This window comes from Schistocerca americana, chromosome 2, assembly GCF_021461395.2.
Source record: "Schistocerca americana isolate TAMUIC-IGC-003095 chromosome 2, iqSchAmer2.1, whole genome shotgun sequence".
In the NCBI taxonomy this organism is placed as follows: Eukaryota; Metazoa; Arthropoda; class Insecta; order Orthoptera; family Acrididae; genus Schistocerca; species Schistocerca americana.
Window position 1 is genome coordinate 499799543 of NC_060120.1, and position 18835 is coordinate 499818377.

Sequence of the window (18835 nt, forward strand, 5' to 3'; positions counted from 1 at the left end):
CTTAACTATGGAATTCTTTTCTGGAAAACAAAGGCAGTAAATAGGAATGCAGTTTTAAAATTACAGAAAAGGGGTATAAGAATAATAACCACACAAAGCAACTGAGCTCATTTTCAAGATCTGTTCAAAACACTGGGTGTATTAACTACACTGTGTGAGTACATTTACATAAAAAATTGTATTGATAATTACTGCGTGAACAACAGTGTCACGCAGTGACCACAGAAAAAGGGCTAAATTGAACCTACATTTACCAAGAAAGAATAAGCACAAAACACACAACGGCATTTTCTACCACGGAATAAAACTGTACAATAAATTGCCCTAGGCAATTAAAAGTATTCTAAAGCAAACTTACTTTAAAAAGCAGTTAAGAAGTACTTGTTAAGCAAAATGTTCTACACATTAAAGGATTACTTAGATCATGCAGAGTACGAGTCTGGTAGAAAGTTAACACAAATAAATAATAACGGCAATAATAAAACATCTATCTTTTCACATTAACACTTTCAAGCTATTTTATTTTCTAGAAAAATATATTCCCAAAGCTTTGCAATATATAATACTAACACCCTATTCTCTTTCCAAGTTCAACATTACACTCATTACAGAGGGATGTTGACTCAGTTTTTCAGGCTAGCAAAGGGGGAAACAGCAGTACATAAAACAAAATCCAGACAGCATTAATATAGCACAAGCATGCGCGCCCGTGTGCGCAAACACACACACAAACACACACACACACACACACACACACGAAAAAAAAAGCACAGCTCTCACACACATGACCACTGTCTCTGGCTGCCATGGGCAGACAGCACTTTACCTCAAAAAGCATGGACCATATTGTACTTCTAACAATGTCACTCACAAAAACAACAGCATCAATGTAGAAGTGTAGGTAAATGAAATCAGTGCTAGTGATAACCCTTGTGTGTTGTTCTACAAGCCACAAGATAAAAGCAGCCAACCTCAACCACTACTGGCAAGGGAAGACTTTGTCCTCATTATTATGAATAATGCACAGTCTGAAATTTTGAGGAGATGCAGCAGTGATTGTATTTGCATCAATTAAATTCATGGAACAAATGGTTATATTTTTGAGTTAATTACACTTCTTGTGCTTGACAACATGACACAAGGTTTTCCTTGTGCTTTTCCTATTTCAAAATGTTCAAATGTGTGTGAATTTCCAAGGGACCAAACTGCTGAGGTCACCGGCCCTAGACATACAAACTGCTTAAACTGTCTTACGCTAAGGACAACACACAAACCCATGCCCGAGGGAGGAGTTGAACCTCAGGTAGAAAGGGCCGCGCAGTCAGTGACATGGTGACTCTAACCGCATGGCTCTTATTTCAAGCAGGTCTGATCAAGAGGTGCTATCATTATTTTTGAATGAAATAAAGATTGAAGTATGGAAAATATGCTATAATGCTTAGCTTTTGCAGGTGGAAGAACCTGTAAGAAGACTGTTTTGTTTTTTCATGGCACAATGAAAAGACGTGGTGAAAAAATATAAGTATGCTACTAAAATCAATTTAAGGAATTAAACTGAAACTTATAAGCAAGCAAAGAGTTTGATGCAACAAGCCCTTTTGAGCAGATGTGTCATTTAACACTGAAGCAACTGATTTCAGATCTCATTATAGCTGTATCTTGGTTGTATCTCCAAGAACATTATTCTAAAAACACCAGGTTCTGGGTGTACTGTTACAGATACAGAACCAAGAGCAATATTAACCCTAACATGCATGGCAAAAATGAAATTCTGACATGACCTGCTATTGGGTACTGAAATAAATCCAATGGCCACAGGTGAAAATTTGTACCGGATCCAGACTTGAACCCAGAGTTCTCACTTATTATGAGTGGACACCTTAACTTCTTCAGCTATCCAAGCATACTTCTCAGCCAACCCAAACTCCCATATGTAACACACTACATACATAGTATTCCTTGTACATTATCCTCACCGGTCCCGCCCTCACCTGATTCCTGCAATAGGCCGAACGAAGAGTGCAATCTGCAAGATTTGCCATCAAGACACATGTATTTATATTTTCATGTCTATTCTCTCAGACACACACTATGTAATCAAACGTATCTGAACACCCCCAGAAAAATCCTTTTTTAATATTAGGTGCATTGTGCTGCCACCTACTTCCAGGTACTCCATATCAGTGACTTCAGTAGTCATTAGATATTGTGAGAGAGCAGAATGGGTCACTCTGCGGAACTCACAGACTTCAAACATAGTAAGGTAATTGAGTGTCTCTTGGGTTGTATGTCTGTAGGCGGTATTTCCACACTCCTAAACATCCCTAGGTCCACTGTTTCCAATGTGATAGTGAAGTGGAAACATGAAGGGACACATAAAGCGCAAAAGCTTACATTCCGATCTCTTCTGCTGACCACCAACAGTTGAAGAGGGTCAAAATGTGCAATAGGCAGACATCTATCCAGACCATCACACAGGAATTCCAAACTGCATCAGGATCCACTGCAAGTACTATGACAGTTAGGAGGGAGGTGAGAAAACTTGGATTTCATGGTCGAGCAGCTGCTCATAAGCCACACATCGTGCCAATAAATGCCAATTGACACCTTGCTTGGTGTAAGCAGCGCAAACATTGGATGATTGAACAGTGGAAAAATGTTGTGTGGTGTGATGAATCACGGTACACAGTGTGGCGATCCAATGGCAGGATGTGGGTATGGTGAATGCCCGGTGAACGTCATCTTCCAGCGTGGCTAGTGCCAACAGTAAAATTCGGAGATGGTAGTGTTATGATGTGGTCATGCATTTCATGGAGGGGACTTGCACCCCTTGTTGTCTTGCATGGCACTATCACAGCACAGGCTTAAACTTATGTTTTAAGCACCTACTTGCTTCCCACTGTTGAAGAGCAATTCAGGGAGAGTGATTGCATCTATCAACACGATCAAGCACATGTTCATAATGCATGGCCTGTGGCAGAGTGGTTACACGACAATAACATCCCTGTAATGGACTGGCCTGCACAGAGTCCTGACCTGAAACCTATAAAACACCTTTGGGATGTTTTGGGATGCCGACTTCGTGCCAGGCCTCACCGACCGACATCGATACCTCTCCTCAGTGCAGCACTCCATGAAGAATGTGCTGTCATTCCCCAAGAAACCTTCCAGCATCTGATTGAACGTATGCCTGTGAGAGTGGAAGCTGGCATCAAGGCTAAGGGTGGACCAACACCATATCGAATCCCAGCATTATCGATGGAGGGTGCCACAAACTTTTAAGTCATTTTCAGCCAGGTGTCTGGATACTTTTGATCACATAGTGTATCTAGTCTATGGCAAGACACAAGTCTGGTACAATGGAGTGTATGGTCTGTAATGTACTTCACAGTGATATGCAGAATATAGATGTGTGTAGAGAAAAAAATCATTTGCAAATAATTTTGAAAGTCGTGATGTTCACTCTGTAGCTTACAAAGTAAATTAATATGTGCAAACTGCCTTTGGTTAAGGAGCTTCTGTCTTGAACCTTTAGATTTTTTCCTGTATCTGACACTTTGCCTGTTTTCCCCCTAGAGGCGCTGAGAACACAAGAATTGCCTGCATGCAGCAGAGACAGAGCAGAGGTCTGGCAGAACAATAGAGCTTTTGCAGGTTAATGCATACTGCCCACAGCAGAGACATGGGAGGACCCAGTAGTGGCCCAGTGCCCGTGAAGCACATAGTGCCCTGCAATGTCCACAGTGAGTCTGTCTATGCAGTTAGACTCTGACTCTGACTGGGAACTCTGGAACACTTTGCATTTTCATAGGTTGTGAGGCACATACATTGTTAAAAAAAAACTTAATGCAACTCTATCCTAAATGCAGAATTACCGCAAATGACAAACATAAAGTTTTTAACTACAGACTTTCTTGTGCTTGTCAAAATGTAGTGTGCATTTGGTATATTGAGTTCCAGATTGTGTGTGTAAATGGTCTTTTGAGTGTAAAGTGGAGACTGTAAATATGTTAAGGCTCTATGTGTACTGCATAATTCTTGAGGACTGAAACATTACATCAAGTGATCTCACCGAGGAGGAGGACATGGGACCACTGACTACTAACCAGCTTCTGTCACTGGCTTCAAGTAGCTGCTGAAACATGAGCAAAGTTTTTCTTTCTCATGTAAGATTTACCCATGTGGAGAACTTAATGCCACTAATATTAAATGTTTATTGTGAAAATGCATATAAAACAAATAACTGCAACCTTCTGTCATATTTCATCCTTCATTATTTCACTGAAAAAAATCTGTAGTTGCTTGAATGTCGCTGTAGATATAGAAGATTTGTATTTTAACCATATGGCAAAATACTCTCCTCTTTGTATGCTATCATTTGTCAAACTTTCGTTTCAATACCTCAAACCATTTATAGGATATGAGTGAACATTTCATTTTGGCTTTTTTGTTGGCGCTTCTGCTCAGGATGGAGAGTTTTACATACAATCTAGTTTCTCAAGATTGAAGACAGATAGCAAGTTCCTTCCAAGTTTAAAGAATAATTCACTATGTTAGCTATATTTCATATCCAGCAACATATGAATTAACATACACCAAATGCAAATTCATATCGTCATGGACTCAATCGAGCCTGCTAGCCACTGTACTGAATCAACAAGTCTTGAGCAGGCTCTACAGATGGGTGCAGGCAGAGGAAAACTATGCAACTCAAGCAATGGGACAGGGGGCTGCCACAGCATCTTTTTTTATTTATTTATTTTTCATTTTCTGATCTCTTCCCTGAAGGGGAAGGGCATTCTGGTTGAGGACCTGCTAAATATCCTTTTCAGCCATAGGGATTACATCATGGACCTGCTAAATATCCTTTTCAGCCATAGGGATTACATCATGGTTTAGTTTCTTTATTTGTCAGTATGTGCAAAGATGTTTTTTCGGGATCTAACTTTCTTTCACTGTCCATGTTGGGCCTTGGAATTATTATTTTTTTCCTCTTCGGGTCTGGAGGGATTTGAGCCAGCTTTGGCAGTCACCTTATGGCCACGGAAAAACCTCCAAACACCCCAGCTGGAGTTGATGGTGATGTTCCCTATTTTGCCACACCTATTGTGGACACCACATTCTCAAGAATTCTGCATTCCAGCTGTTGGTATAGCCTCTCCACAGCTGTATTGATGAGCACTTTGACTTCATTATTCAGCGATATTCTTCTTGTCTTGTTGTCATGAATTGGTGCACCTTCTTCTGTCACAGGTATGATGATGCCTTCTCTGTGGTTCAGTGCTGACTGCTGCATCCCCACTTGACTTTGCTGATTTCTCCCCATCATCTCTCACTAACAGAGGGGTGTCATGGGTGAGTTCCAAGTGTGCCACTTCCTTTTACAGTGGTGACTTGTACTGCTCTGTCTTCCAGCCTTGGCTGTATGCAGTGTGCGGTGCCTCACTCAAAAGTGTGCTATACAAATGTCGCACCACCTCTGCTGCTAAGTGTTAGTGCACTGAAAGAAATATCCTTTGTGAGGTTGCATCTGCTTGGCACTGATATGTCTTTTCTTGGCGACAGGTGGCAGACCAGCTGTGGATTGAAACTGTGTCTTGTGGATGATTAAGTTTTGTGGTAACTTACAGCATGCAACAATGTGTATCCATTCACAAAGATATCTGCACAGACAGATTAAGACTCCTATTGTACAGGAGCTCTAAGGCAGATCATTACATATGGACTGGCCAATATATAATACATGTACCTCTATCACTAATTATAATTTTAACTTCATGTATTACATGTTCCAAATTTGTAAGTATTTTGTTGCATATAATCTGTGAGTGCACTTGCTGAATCTGTGGGTTGAAAGTTCTCCAAATAAATCAAATTGCTGCTTTTCTCTTCCAACCATTAACTTTGGTATTCCGCATAGAGCAGAAATATCGCTGGTATGAGCATTCTGATGCACAGAACAGATTTTGTTTGTCAACATACACTGAAAGCCTCATCACATGATCTCAGAATGTTGTAGGTATGTTTGCCAAGTGCCCTGTACATTTAGAATTGCATTATGCCACTAATACAGAGAGATTCTCTTTGTAGGTGCTGTGGATTTGGCATAGACGTTTCATAAACATCATGACAATTTCTATTTGGTACCTGGAATAAACAGGTTTGAAGAAAAATGAAGAGAACCAAGAAGCTGAAACTTTCAAGAGCTTCTTTGCAAGAAATGTCACAGCTCAGATGCTCCAATTTTTTGGTATTACACGGCACTTTAACTGTATTACCATGTCTGATGTAGTAAATTTCTGCTGTTATAGTATTGAATAACAACTTCATAGGAAGTAAGTGTCTTTGGAAGAATCCAAAAACCACCAAATTTGCTGCATTTTAGTGATTATATACCTGCTTCAATTTTTTGCAGTTTTTGTGGATATATTTTCCTCTTTCTTGTAGGCTAGCGAATAGTTTTGCTTACTGGTAACACTTTGATGTGTATATTTAGTGCATTTACCCCCATTACATTGCAGATTAGGCAGAATGTGAATGAGAAATCCTATCAGTGGTTAAATGCATTACGAAGCAACATGTACCCTTCATATTACAAACATATATTATTATTACCTGCTCTCTCCACTCACCGCTGCTAAACCCCTTCCCTTCCCATGAGTCACACAGTATACCCACATATTACAAATGTCTATAATACCTTGCCACTGCTATGCACCCCCTCCCCGCCTAGTCAAACAGTAAATTGCATGAACCTGTACTACTGTTACTCCCCGTAACATTTAATTTAGCTCTTCATTGTCGGACCACTGAACAGTATCAAGTGAAGTGGGCAACACACATGGATGGCATCTTATGTAACAATGTTTTAGATTTGTTAATCAAATGGTAAAAACAATGTAATTGAACAAAGCAGGTGGTTTTGTACTTTGGTTACAATGTTTGTTTTTATGATATTTGTTCCCCATTATTATGATCCATATTCATTCTGTTGATTTCTTACTGACTTAATTCCACAACATAATATACAACCTAGGTGTGAGGATGCCAGTGTTGTGATAAAAATAAACAAATCAGTTATTCTGTACCAGACTTATGCAGAAAATGTATTTAAGGTAAATGCTGAAATTTCACTCCATATTTCCCAGCTTTCGTACTTCACATATCTTCATTTCACATTCCTATTAGCATATATGAAACTTCCTGTGTACTTTGGCATTCAGTTTTTCTTCTGTATTTTCCAAAACATTTTGCTTCTGAATAAAATATGAAACAGTTTCTCCATGTTACACAGTATTGCATGGAAAGTGTATTTCAGGTTTTGACAAACAAAGTGGCCACAAATTAGGCACCTGTAATCTATCACAAAAATATAAAGAGGAAAGAAGCCTGACTTCTACATTTTTTTCTGATGTTCGCCATTGTCAAAAGAAATGGCCATATTTCGAGCTGTGGATTTAAACAGTCTGTTGTGGGTATTACTAACAAGAAAAAGACACATTTTGCACAGGCAATAATAGATTTAAAATATTTCTTCAAAATCTAATCACAACAGAACAGAACAACAAAGTACTCATGTAACACACACTTTTTCTTGTTCTATGTATTTTTTCCAGGATGTGAATGTTATTAGGAAGCCTATTTCTTAGTTCCTTCTGGCTTTTATTGTGACATCTATGCACCATTTATGAAGGAGATTTTCAGTTTCATGACTAAGTTTAATTTCTGAAACCATTTTCTCAAATTCATATCCCATATATGGTTTAGGATCTACATAAGAATCAACATCACTTGTCAGGATATCTACAGAGCGCTGTAGGGGAGCCGTTCGAAAGTGAATCCCACACACACTTTTAGTAAAATTAAGTGGGGCCCCTCCACGCCCAAACTTCCATTGTGACCATGGAAGAAGATCTGTCACCTCTTCTTTGGTTAGTTATCTAAAAAGAATTCCACTGAAAACGCAGGGATTTATTTTCGTCTGGTTTGTTAACCATTTGCAGCTTTAGGAGAAGTCACGAGCGGGGAATTTTGAGTAAAACCTACACATTTCTCTTGCTGCCATGTTAAAATTTGCTTCTTTTGCCAAAACTCAGCGGAGTTTACACAGTCGCATTTCACTAACATTCAGTGCAATTGCGAGAGAATTCTGAGGAACTGAGAAAAAGTAAGGTCAGCATTTTATGAAAAGGTACATCCTAGGTACAAATTAAACGTTCAATGATTTTACATATGTTGTTTCAACACCCATACCACTTCTCGTTTCACCAGCTATATCGATGGACCTTAAAAATTACATTCTTTCATCGGGAAAGTTTGTAGTTAGTGGAATGACACGGTAAGATAATGAAGTCTTGCATAATAACCATACGGCAAAATGCCCTCCTCTTCTCTTATGCTATTGCCCGCATCTCGTGGTCGTGCGGTAGAGTTCTCGCTTCCCACGCCCGGGTTCGATTCCCGGCGGGGTCAGGATTTTCTCTGCCTCGTGATGGTTGGGTGTTGTGTGCTGTCCTTAGGTTAGTTAGGTTTAAGTAGTTCTAAGTTCTAGGGGACTGATGACCATAGATGTTAAGTCCCATAGTGCTCAGAGCCATTTTCTTATGCCATCATCTGCGAAAATCTCATTTCGATATCTCAAACCGTTTATGAAATATGAGGTATGTTGTGGATATTTCACTCTGGCGTGGTGCAATCGCAAATGAGTGTGCTACGTCAGATCAATTTTCTCGAGATTGGTGACAGATAGAGACCTCCAACCAATCTAAAGAAAAACTCAACCTCCAACCAATCTAAAGAAAAACTCAATGTTAGTTACATTTCATGCACAGCAACATGTTATGTAATATGCACCAGATGCAAAATCATAGCGACAGATATTTTTCATTGCAAACGTTTTCGAATTTCGCGCATGATCTTATTTCCAAGTAAATATCACAATAGCTGCGACTATTAAGGAAATAATGGGCACATCATAATGAACCTGACAGATAAGGCTACACGTAAGGCAAAAATGATTTTTTTTTTTTTTTTTACCGAATAGCTCCTGTAAAATCGTTTGAGAAAGATTGCAGGGCATGCGCGTCGTGTCTGTCATCGCCGACCGGCCGAAAGGTGGCAAGGGCTTGTCAGCCTCCCCTTTTGAACAAACGAATGAAGTCGCCCAGCTCTTTGCATGAAAACTTGTCACTGCGCATGGGCCACCGTATCATACGTAACCTATATTTTCTGTGTTAATGACACTTCAACAAAGCTTTTATTGGATTTACAGTGGCTTCAGTTGTGTCAGATTCTAATTTCACCAAACCCAAGAACGTGCGTTCTATTTTGCATTGAGACGCTGAAATAGCATATACAAATGCCAAGTTATTTTGTAACGGATATATCTGTTAATTATCTAAAATTGAGCTGAATCGATTCTCAGCAAAATATTAAGGTAAACATTTCCGAAAAGTGTGGAACAAACACGTTTATGACAATTTCTCTGCACTAGTTCTGTGTAACTGGAGTTTCTCTCGCCCATTTGCTATCAGAATTTTTTAACATAATTCTGACAAATAACCACACGACAGAAGTGAACTGTGTTCAGCAATGAACATGCAGATTTCCGCTTCTGATAATTTATTTGCGTTTGTTTGCCGCGCAGAGCGGTTCGCCAGCACGCTAACTCAGCATGTTCGGTTAGCAACCCTCTGCAATAAAAAACTGAGTGAACAGATCAAGAACCTAAACGGGTGTCATCGGACGTCCGCCCACAACAAATTCAACGAACAATACAGAACAAAATGAGATTAATAAAAGGTCATGTCAGGGATTGCGCCGCCGCTCCCGCCGGAGATTCGAGTCCTCTCTCGGGCATGGGTGTGTGTGTTGCTCTTAGCATAAGTTAGTTTGAATAATGTGTAAGTCTAGCGACCGATAACCTCAGCAATTTGGACCCTTAGACATTCACACACATTTGGCCTTTGTTTTAGTCTCTCATTAAAACAGAACCCTCTGTTGTCGAGATCCGAAAATTTGCTGTTTTTCTGTGTTTTAATATGCTTTTTAACGTCTGTTAATTTTGCATTAATTTCGCACTTGCAGTAAGTAAAGTGGTAGGCTCTTGTAGTGTCATTTTGAAGAGAACGTAACCACCCTTTAAAGTAAGGGCAGGCCTCCCTAACTTGTCTATAATGTTATCCGTATTTAGGATTAGGTCCCACAGCGAAACCCCAGCGAAATGCACAATTTTGCACACGGCACACTTGGAATCAAACACTAATATGAACTTAACATTGCAAGCAAACTGTATAACAATACACTGCATTGTGCGAGACTCACTGTTGTAACTTATTTTGTTTTTTACATTAGAACGAGAGAGTTCACAGCGCAAGTTGCTCTTGCTTCACAGGTGGTGCAATACAGGAAGGAATCATGTTCATTTACTCAGCAAAGCTCTTACTAGTTATTGTTCGTAAAAGTAAGGAATACGTTGAAATAAGATTTATTCACCTCCTACAATGGAAAACATGCTCTTGCTTTCCCATCACGCACTAACGAACCCACAATCGCAATTGAGATATTTGGTGTTCAAACTTTCTCCATATGCCTGTCTACGTAATTGCAAGAAGTATTACAGAAGTTCCGAACATAGAGTATAATTTGGAAGTTATGGTAGCGAAAAATCTTCAGATTTTCCATAATTCATCCAGATCACAAAAAGACGCCAATCCAAAACACGAATTTTAGTGGCTGTTGTGCTTGTCCACGCAATGCTCACATCAGAGATTTTTGAGCTGCATAGTATTCCGTAATCTTTGAATATTATGGCGGGTAGAAAATAGATGCAACAGTTCAAATAAATAATGCGATTGTTTTGGACGACCTGTTCGTAGCAACAGAAATCGCCTATCACAGAAAATTGTAGTGAAGTCAGAGAACGACTGAAGATTCATACAGGCAGCGAAAAACAAAGTGCAATGCAAGCGTGTACAATAAACTGCAAAACACCAAAAGATTATAGTTGGAATTCACATTAGTCACTTATGCGTTAATAAATTACCACATGAAGGTTGTTACTATGTGTGCTAATATTCGTCTTCAACAGGCTAGATCTCCTGGCAACAGTTTTATGCGACGTAAAATTCCTGTTACGTTCAGGCATCAGGATTTTCGATTTTAAAACGAGGGTAGATACATCTGAAATATTGCTGGCAGAACCAATAGGACATCGCAAGGGTATGTGTTATATCTTTTCGTGTAGATTACGTGCTTGTTTCATCAAATATGACGCAGTTATGTTACATTAAGTAGTTGGTTGGGAGGGCGAAGGATGTATTTCCTTGCGCTATTACTATCGTGATAGTGACAATTATTTTCTGACACAAGTATAAACTCAGCTTTCAATACCGATGCAGTCATTCCTCATCATTTGAACGATCATTATGGGAAATTCTAAAAAGTCAAAGCAAACTACATTTGGACAACCAAGTTCTTTGATACTGTGAAACAGCCCCCCTCCCGAGTGTTAAGAATATGTTGCCAAGAAGCCAATCTTTGCACCACAATTCCTGTTTTATATAGCAGTACTATGTTGAATAATTAGTGTTGTAGTAATTGTGCTATTACACACATGCATCGTTTTTCCTTCACTCTGTAGTTGTGGTGTCTTGTCTTTTCAGCGACTGTCTATCAAACTTCTGTCTTCAGCCTATAATATTAAAAATATGCACATGTTGCCCCAACTTGGAAGATGCTGGGAGTATTTCATGTTTAATTTTTTGTTATTACTGATTCTACATTGGCTTGAATGTAACAATTCAGTAAATGTATGACTGATCGTTATTTATCAGTAATAACATTGTATGAGAAGTAAGGTATTCCACTGGCAAAAAACCACTTTAAACACACAGGGTTATGTATTCTTACATTATACTCTGTACCTTACTTGTAATGTCTGAGCAAGAACATACAGACAACCTATTAGTTTTAGAGCTTCTTATTAAATAAGATACAGGAACCATCCTCCATTTTTAATATAACTTGATTGTTAAGAATTGCTGTTACAGTGTGTAACATTTTTATGTTATTGCCTTATTGGTACCATATGTTCTAATAGTCAAGAAACTTGATACTTTGAAGCACATATTTATCACAATATGACCATGATGACAATGTGTAAGAAAGACAGATTTATACAAAGAAGTACCAATAGTAGAGTCATTCTTGCTGTGTGCCATCCAGGAACAAAGTTGAAAGAAGCAGAATAATACCAGTTGGTAATTTCCAAGAAGCCTTGAGTATCAAAGTCACACCCTTACAGTGGGCGATATATATTGAGGCAGAGAGTCTGGATATTGTTTTGTGCATTGACAAGGGAATGTGATATAAAAATATTAATAGTCAATTTTTTAATGAAATCATGGGAGAAGGTCAGTGGATCAATGTTATTTCATTAATCATGGGAGAAAGTAGGTGGATCAATGTTTATTAATATATTGAACATGTGAATCTTCCACTTACCTTCTCCCATGATTTAATTATGAAACAATGATCCATTTACTCAGTGCACGTTGACAGTAAGGCATTTTACAAGGCTTCTTGGAAATTATCTACTGGTACACATGCAGTGTATGGATAATGTTTTTGTGTCTTTTACAGAAATCGAGAAAATCAATGTAGCCTGCAGTTACCTTCAAATTTACTTATAAAACACAGTTTTAGCCTCTGAACTGAAACTACAGACATCCATTGCATTGTAAAGTATTTAAATATTTACCAACATCTTACACTCAGATGCAATGAAAGAACTTGTCTGTCACCAAATTTATTACAGGAATGTAGACAGCTTAAAATACTAGCTTTAGTACAAATTGCAGCTTCTTATTCAAGTGAATGTTGGAGACTGCTAAAATACAAATATTTAAGAACAATATTTCTGTCTCATGATAATGAAAATATAAATTTGTTTGTCAGGTATCTTAGCATATCCAAATTATTCTGGCCCTAATCTCTGCATCTGCACATATTTACATGCACAGTGAATGTTCTAATGGTAGACAAGTGATAGAAGGATGGAAAATTCATACCGATGTATAAGTTCCTTACAGAACTGAATAATGCAGCAATACCAAACAAGACTGGTGAAAAGGTAGACAGCTTAATGAAATATTAGCAGTACCCTTTCAGCTACACTGTGACTGGATTGCTTAGCATGTGTCACAACAAAACAAGTAGAAGGTAAAGGTCTTTTATGATACTAATACAACAGAAAAAAGAAAAAAAATTGTCCTGACAAATTACAACTACATATCTGAAAGTAGACCTAACCTAGAACCTTGTCTTTCAGGGGCACTGCTCTGCCAGTGAATAACACATCTTTAAATTTCGATCAGTGCAGATCCTTAGAACAATAGCAGAATAAGCTATTGAGGAAAGGAATCACCAGAGCTGACCAAGGATGTCATAGATGCAATGGATTGTGAATCTTGTGGGATGGGCTACGTATGTGGATATGAAGAGGAAGGCAGGCAGAAGAGTGAACTCTGGCGTACTGCTGGAAGCGGGGGCAAGGGGGGGGGGGGGGGGAGACAGCTGGTGTCAAGAGGTGAGAGAGGACAGTGCACACAGAAAACCCCATAGGGAAGTCCATAACAATGAATATCTCAGGTGATAGCACATACTGTATAGCATTGTTGAAGTGCAGCAAAAAAAGTCAGGATGTGTTTCACTACAGGAGAACATAGCAATGAGGCAATTAGGGTATGGGCTTTATTGCAAACGAGAAAATTAGACACAAAATTCCAGATACTGAAAGAATAAAGGCAAAATAACAGGACTTGTTGAAAAAAAAGGATACATAGTTCATAAAAATCATTCAAGTCTTAGCACCAGCATTCTCATATTTTGATGGGAAGGTATAAGACCTCTACAGAAACATAAATGACAATAGAAGTTTTTGCTTTTAAAAGTGGGACAAAAAGTAAAATGTAAATGTAAAATTTAAGCAAAGTTACTGTATATGGCTACTTGGCTGCAATTTATTAAATAAACAAAAAGTTTGGAATAAGGCTTTACTAGGAAACTAAAGATATGATGATGGAAATGCCAGATAGACATAGAATTTTCCACGAATAACAACAAATTTGGGCTCAACAGAAAACAAATGAAAACAAACAAAAAATGGATGCCACAATGGTCATGTAGAACTAAAACTGAAACTGCAACATTTTATCAAACAAAAAATAAGTTATACAGGATGTGATGATCCTTAACCACTTACAACTGCAAGTGATCTGTCTGGGAATATGTGCAGAGTACAAATAGCTCCAAAGCTAGAACAAGAGAAACTAATCAGAAAGGTACATTACAGAAATTCATTTAAAAATTGGTATCTAGTTATAGTAGCTCAGCATAGTAGAAAATGAAGATATATAGTCACAGATGAAAGGAGGAACTGCTTGACAAACGAACTTACGTTAATTGAAAAACAGGGAGAGGAGTGGGTAAGTTGTTGTACAAGGAAACTGAAAAGTCAAGAAAATTACAGGTGGAACTAGACAGTTATTAAAGAGAATGTTTGAGTTTCAAGCAAACAATAATAGAAACGTGACAGCTGGACCATTTACAAGTCATGAACAAAACTGTAGTTCCGAACAATAAGTATAATGCTTTACCTTGGATTCACGGATTTTGAGAGAGTTTTTGACTCAGTTTCAACAAAATTTATGCTAAAAGTTTCTGAGGAACAAGGAATTTATTCAACCTACATTAATCTACAGAAGCATATAGACATCAATGTTACAATTTACATAAGAGTTCATCAAGTTAGAGGAAAATACAGAATTGAAATAGTAACCAGACAAGCATTCCATATCATTAACACTAATCTCAGCAATCCTATAGGAAGTATTCAGATCCTTAAACAGAGAATATGAAGAAGGAATGCACATTAGCGGAACAGATCTAAACCATCTTTGCTGACCACATTGTTCTCTTTGCATTTAGCACAAATAAAATTTAAGAATGAATTGAAGAACATAATGCAGTAAGATTAAAAGTGGGACGGAAATCAATTATTACATGACTAAATTATGTGTAAATAATACAGTCACATGAAAATAGTGAAAATTTGCAATGAAGTCACAGAAGCAGATAACAAGTTTTTGAACTTAAGGTGGTTGAAGACAAGTGGATGAACAACAAAATAAATACACAGAAGAGTAGCACTTACCCTATGGTGCTTTTGGTAAATTAAATGGGTTTTCAAAATTAAGTTTCTGATGTGTTCATAGAATGGATGTATTAACAGTCTAGACTTCTGGCACTCAGAAATAGTCTCTTAACAGTGGGGGATAAAATAAAATAAAAGAACTGACAGTCACTCAGTAAGTGCTGAGGCGCATGTTGGCATTTTGCTCTACCAAAGAAACCATCTATGCATTCCTCACAGCCTGGCCAGCCACTTCAGTGTGGCAGTACCTCTTTACAACTTTTCCACAGCTCTATGCACAGATTATTTTCTTGATTGACAATAAGCATCATACTTGTCTCACGGCCATTTCACTGTATGAAGTTTGTAACCATGACTCCAAAATTTACAAGTACAGTTTGACAGATAGGAAAATGAAAACTAAATCTAATAAATGAGCTGCTTTCAGCAACAAAAGAGTTGCCATCCATGCCGAGAAGAATGCACAGTAACAAAGGCATAATTAGTTTTTGATGTTGTATTTATATAATCTCATCCATACTTTTATTTTCTAGTAAACTGATTTTTTCCGTTTTTAATCTAGTGTTAGTTAATACCAAGTACCTACTGTACATGTTACTAAAACTTATTATTTATTTTCAACCAGAAATTAAACTAAAACTTCTTTACTGAAGATTTTACCGATGGAGTCAAAAGCAGACTGTATGCATGTTTTATTTAACGTGAATCTCAAAACATTTTTATAAATTATAGCAGACAATTGCAAATAGAAGAAAGCTTTTCCAGTTAGCCTTTTCTAAAAACTGTAATTCACCTTTAGCCTTGCTTCTAGTCTCTCCTTTGCCTTAATACTTGCTGGTGACTTTGGCACACGGGCCTTCTGCTCACGACACCACTCAATATGTCGATCGAAAGCTTTTGGACCAAATTGTCTGTCACAATGTGGACATCTTTCACTTTCAGGCGGCCTTGTAAGTACAGCGCTGGCTCTACAAAAATGTATTTGTCGAAAGTCAGTACTGATCAACAGTACATGAATTCATTGTACTTTACAGTGGTGGATATTAAAATATGCTTACCTTGGTGAAAGAGGTTTCTCAACTTGCCGCGCTGCGCGTATGGCACGCATAAATTCAAGATGCTTTTCCTTCCATTGCGACTTCTGCCGTGCTGCTGTTCTGCATTTTTCTATTTTTTTAGCTTGCTGCATGTGTAGTGCTGGCAAGAACTCTGCCAATTCAGTGCCCTGAATACGTTGCTTTGAAGAGTCAAAAATTTTTCGTTTCTTTGTGGCATTGCGTTCACAAACTTTTGAGTGTTTTTGTAGTGATTCTGGACGGAATGTTCGTCCACATACTGCACATGGCAACAAAAATACTTGTGCTGGGGGTTCTGCTTCTGTAACAGCAAACCACAGGTGACCATTCTTGAGTGCACAGCTAACACTTAATAATTTCCTTTGTAAACATATCTGACAAAATTAAAACACTCTCAACTAATGAATTTTGAGTTCAAGTACCTTTTACATACTTATTTTTTTGTCTCAAATGGAAATTATGGTCTAAACATTTTGGTAAACACTGAAGTACAGTCAACATTTAGTATTTTTAGGAATATGGACTTTCAAACTTTTGAAGTATAACTTATAATAACAAATTTATAGGTATCTTACTAGACTACATCATCATTTTATGACACTCAGTACTTCAATGGCTGCCTTAGTCATCTCCTCCGGATGACCACCATTGATGTCCTAATAATAAATCTTACATGGCACTTTTATCATATCAGTTTAGAGAGAGCTCAAGGAACACCAAATTGTTACAGATGGTGGAATGTTGAAGTGCTGCAATAAGTATTTACAAAAGAATGGAAAAACTGGAAAGTGTAGGAACATGTATGGTATATAAAAAGATCTAAAGTGTTATACACTGTTTCTGGGACATGAGAATTGGTGATTCATAGAGACTTAGATGCTGGAGAATATAATAAAACACATTTCCAAAGAATGCAGGTGTTGACATGTGTGAATACTACCAAATCATCAGTTTAATAAGTCATGGTCACATAATACTGCCATGAATTATTTACAGAAGAATGGAAAAACTGGTAGAAGTTGGCCTTGGGGAAGATCAACTTGGGTTCTAGAAAAATGCATGAACATGCGAGGCAATACTAACTGTATGTCTTGCATAAATAGATAGGCTGAAGAAAGGTAAGCCTACTTTTGTAGATTTAGAGAAAGATTTTGACAATGTTGACTGGACTACACTATTTGAAATTTTGAAGGCAGTAGGGATAAAATACAAAGAGCGAAAGGTTTTTTACAACTTGCACAGAAACCAGACTGCATTTGTAAGGGTCATAGGACATGAAACGAAAATAGTAGTTAAGAAGTGAGTGTGACAGGGTTGTAGCCTAACCTCCATGTTATTCAACCTGTACATTGAGCAAATAGTGAAGAACCTGTAGGAGAAATTTGAAAAGGGAATTTAAGTTCAGGAAGAAGAAATAAAAACTATGTCATTTGCCAATGACAATGTAATTCAGTCAGAGAGAGCAAAGGACTTGGAAGAATAGCCGAATGAAATGATTAGTGTGTTGAAAAGAGATTATATGATGAGCACCAACAAAAGTAAAGTACGAGGGCAGTTCAATAAGTAATGCAACACATTTTTTTTTTCTGAAACAGGGGTTGTTTTATTCAGCATTGAAATACACCAGGTTATTCCCCAATCTTTTAGCTACACAGCACTATTTTCAACGTAATCTCCATTCAATGCTACGGCCTTACGCCACCTTGAAATGAGGGCCTGTATGCCTGCACGGTACCATTCCACTGGTCGATGTTGGAGCCAACGTCGTACTGCATCAATAACTTCTTCATCCTCCGCGTAGTGCCTCCCACGGATTGCGTCCTTCATTGGGCCAAACATATGGAAATCCGACGATGCGAGATCGGGGCTGTAGGGTGCATGGGGAAGAACAGTCCACTGAAGTTTTGTGAGCTCCTCTCGGGTGCGAAGACTTGTGTGAGGTCTTGCGTTGTCATGAAGAAGGAGAAGTTCGTTCAGATTTTTGTGCCTACGAACACGCTGAAGTCGTTTCTTTAATTTCTGAAGAGTAGCACAATACACTTCAGAGTTGATCGTTTGACCATGGGGAAGGACATCGAACAGAATAACCCCTTCAGCGTCCCAGAAGACTGTAACCATGACTTTACCAGCTGAGGGTATGGCTTTAAACTTTTTCTTGGTAGGGGAGTGGGTGTGGCGCCACTCCATTGATTGCCGTTTTGTTTCAGGTTCGAAGTGATGAACCCATGTTTCATCGCCTGTAACAATCTTTGACAAGAAATTGTCACCCTCAGCCACATGACGAGCAAGCAATTCCGCACAGATGGTTCTCCTTTGCTCTTTATGGTGTTCGGTTAGACAACGAGGGACCCAGCGGGAACAAACCTTTGAATATCCCAACTGGTGAACAATTGTGACAGCACTACCAACAGAGATGTCAAGTTGAGCACTGAGTTGTTTGATGGTGATCTGTCGATCATCTCGAACGAGTGTGTTCGCACGCTCCGCCATTGCAGGAGTCACAGCTGTGCATGCACGGCCGGCCCGCACGCGGGAGATCAGACAG

At 38.4% G+C, this 18835-nt stretch overlaps 1 protein-coding gene across 1 annotated transcript in view; it reads right to left on the minus strand.

Moving 5' to 3' along the window:
- LOC124594124 overlaps nucleotides 1-16919 on the minus strand; it is a 214698-nt gene extending 197779 nt beyond the window's left edge. Inside the window, exons 1-3 of the mRNA XM_047132481.1 lie at nucleotides 16899-16919; nucleotides 16273-16664; nucleotides 16008-16182 (exon numbers count right to left, since the gene is read on the minus strand). Of these exons, the coding sequence (XP_046988437.1) occupies nucleotides 16008-16182; nucleotides 16273-16664; nucleotides 16899-16919 (588 nt within the window). The remainder of the gene's footprint in view (nucleotides 1-16007; nucleotides 16183-16272; nucleotides 16665-16898) is intronic.
- Between the last annotated feature and the right edge of the window lie 1916 nt (nucleotides 16920-18835).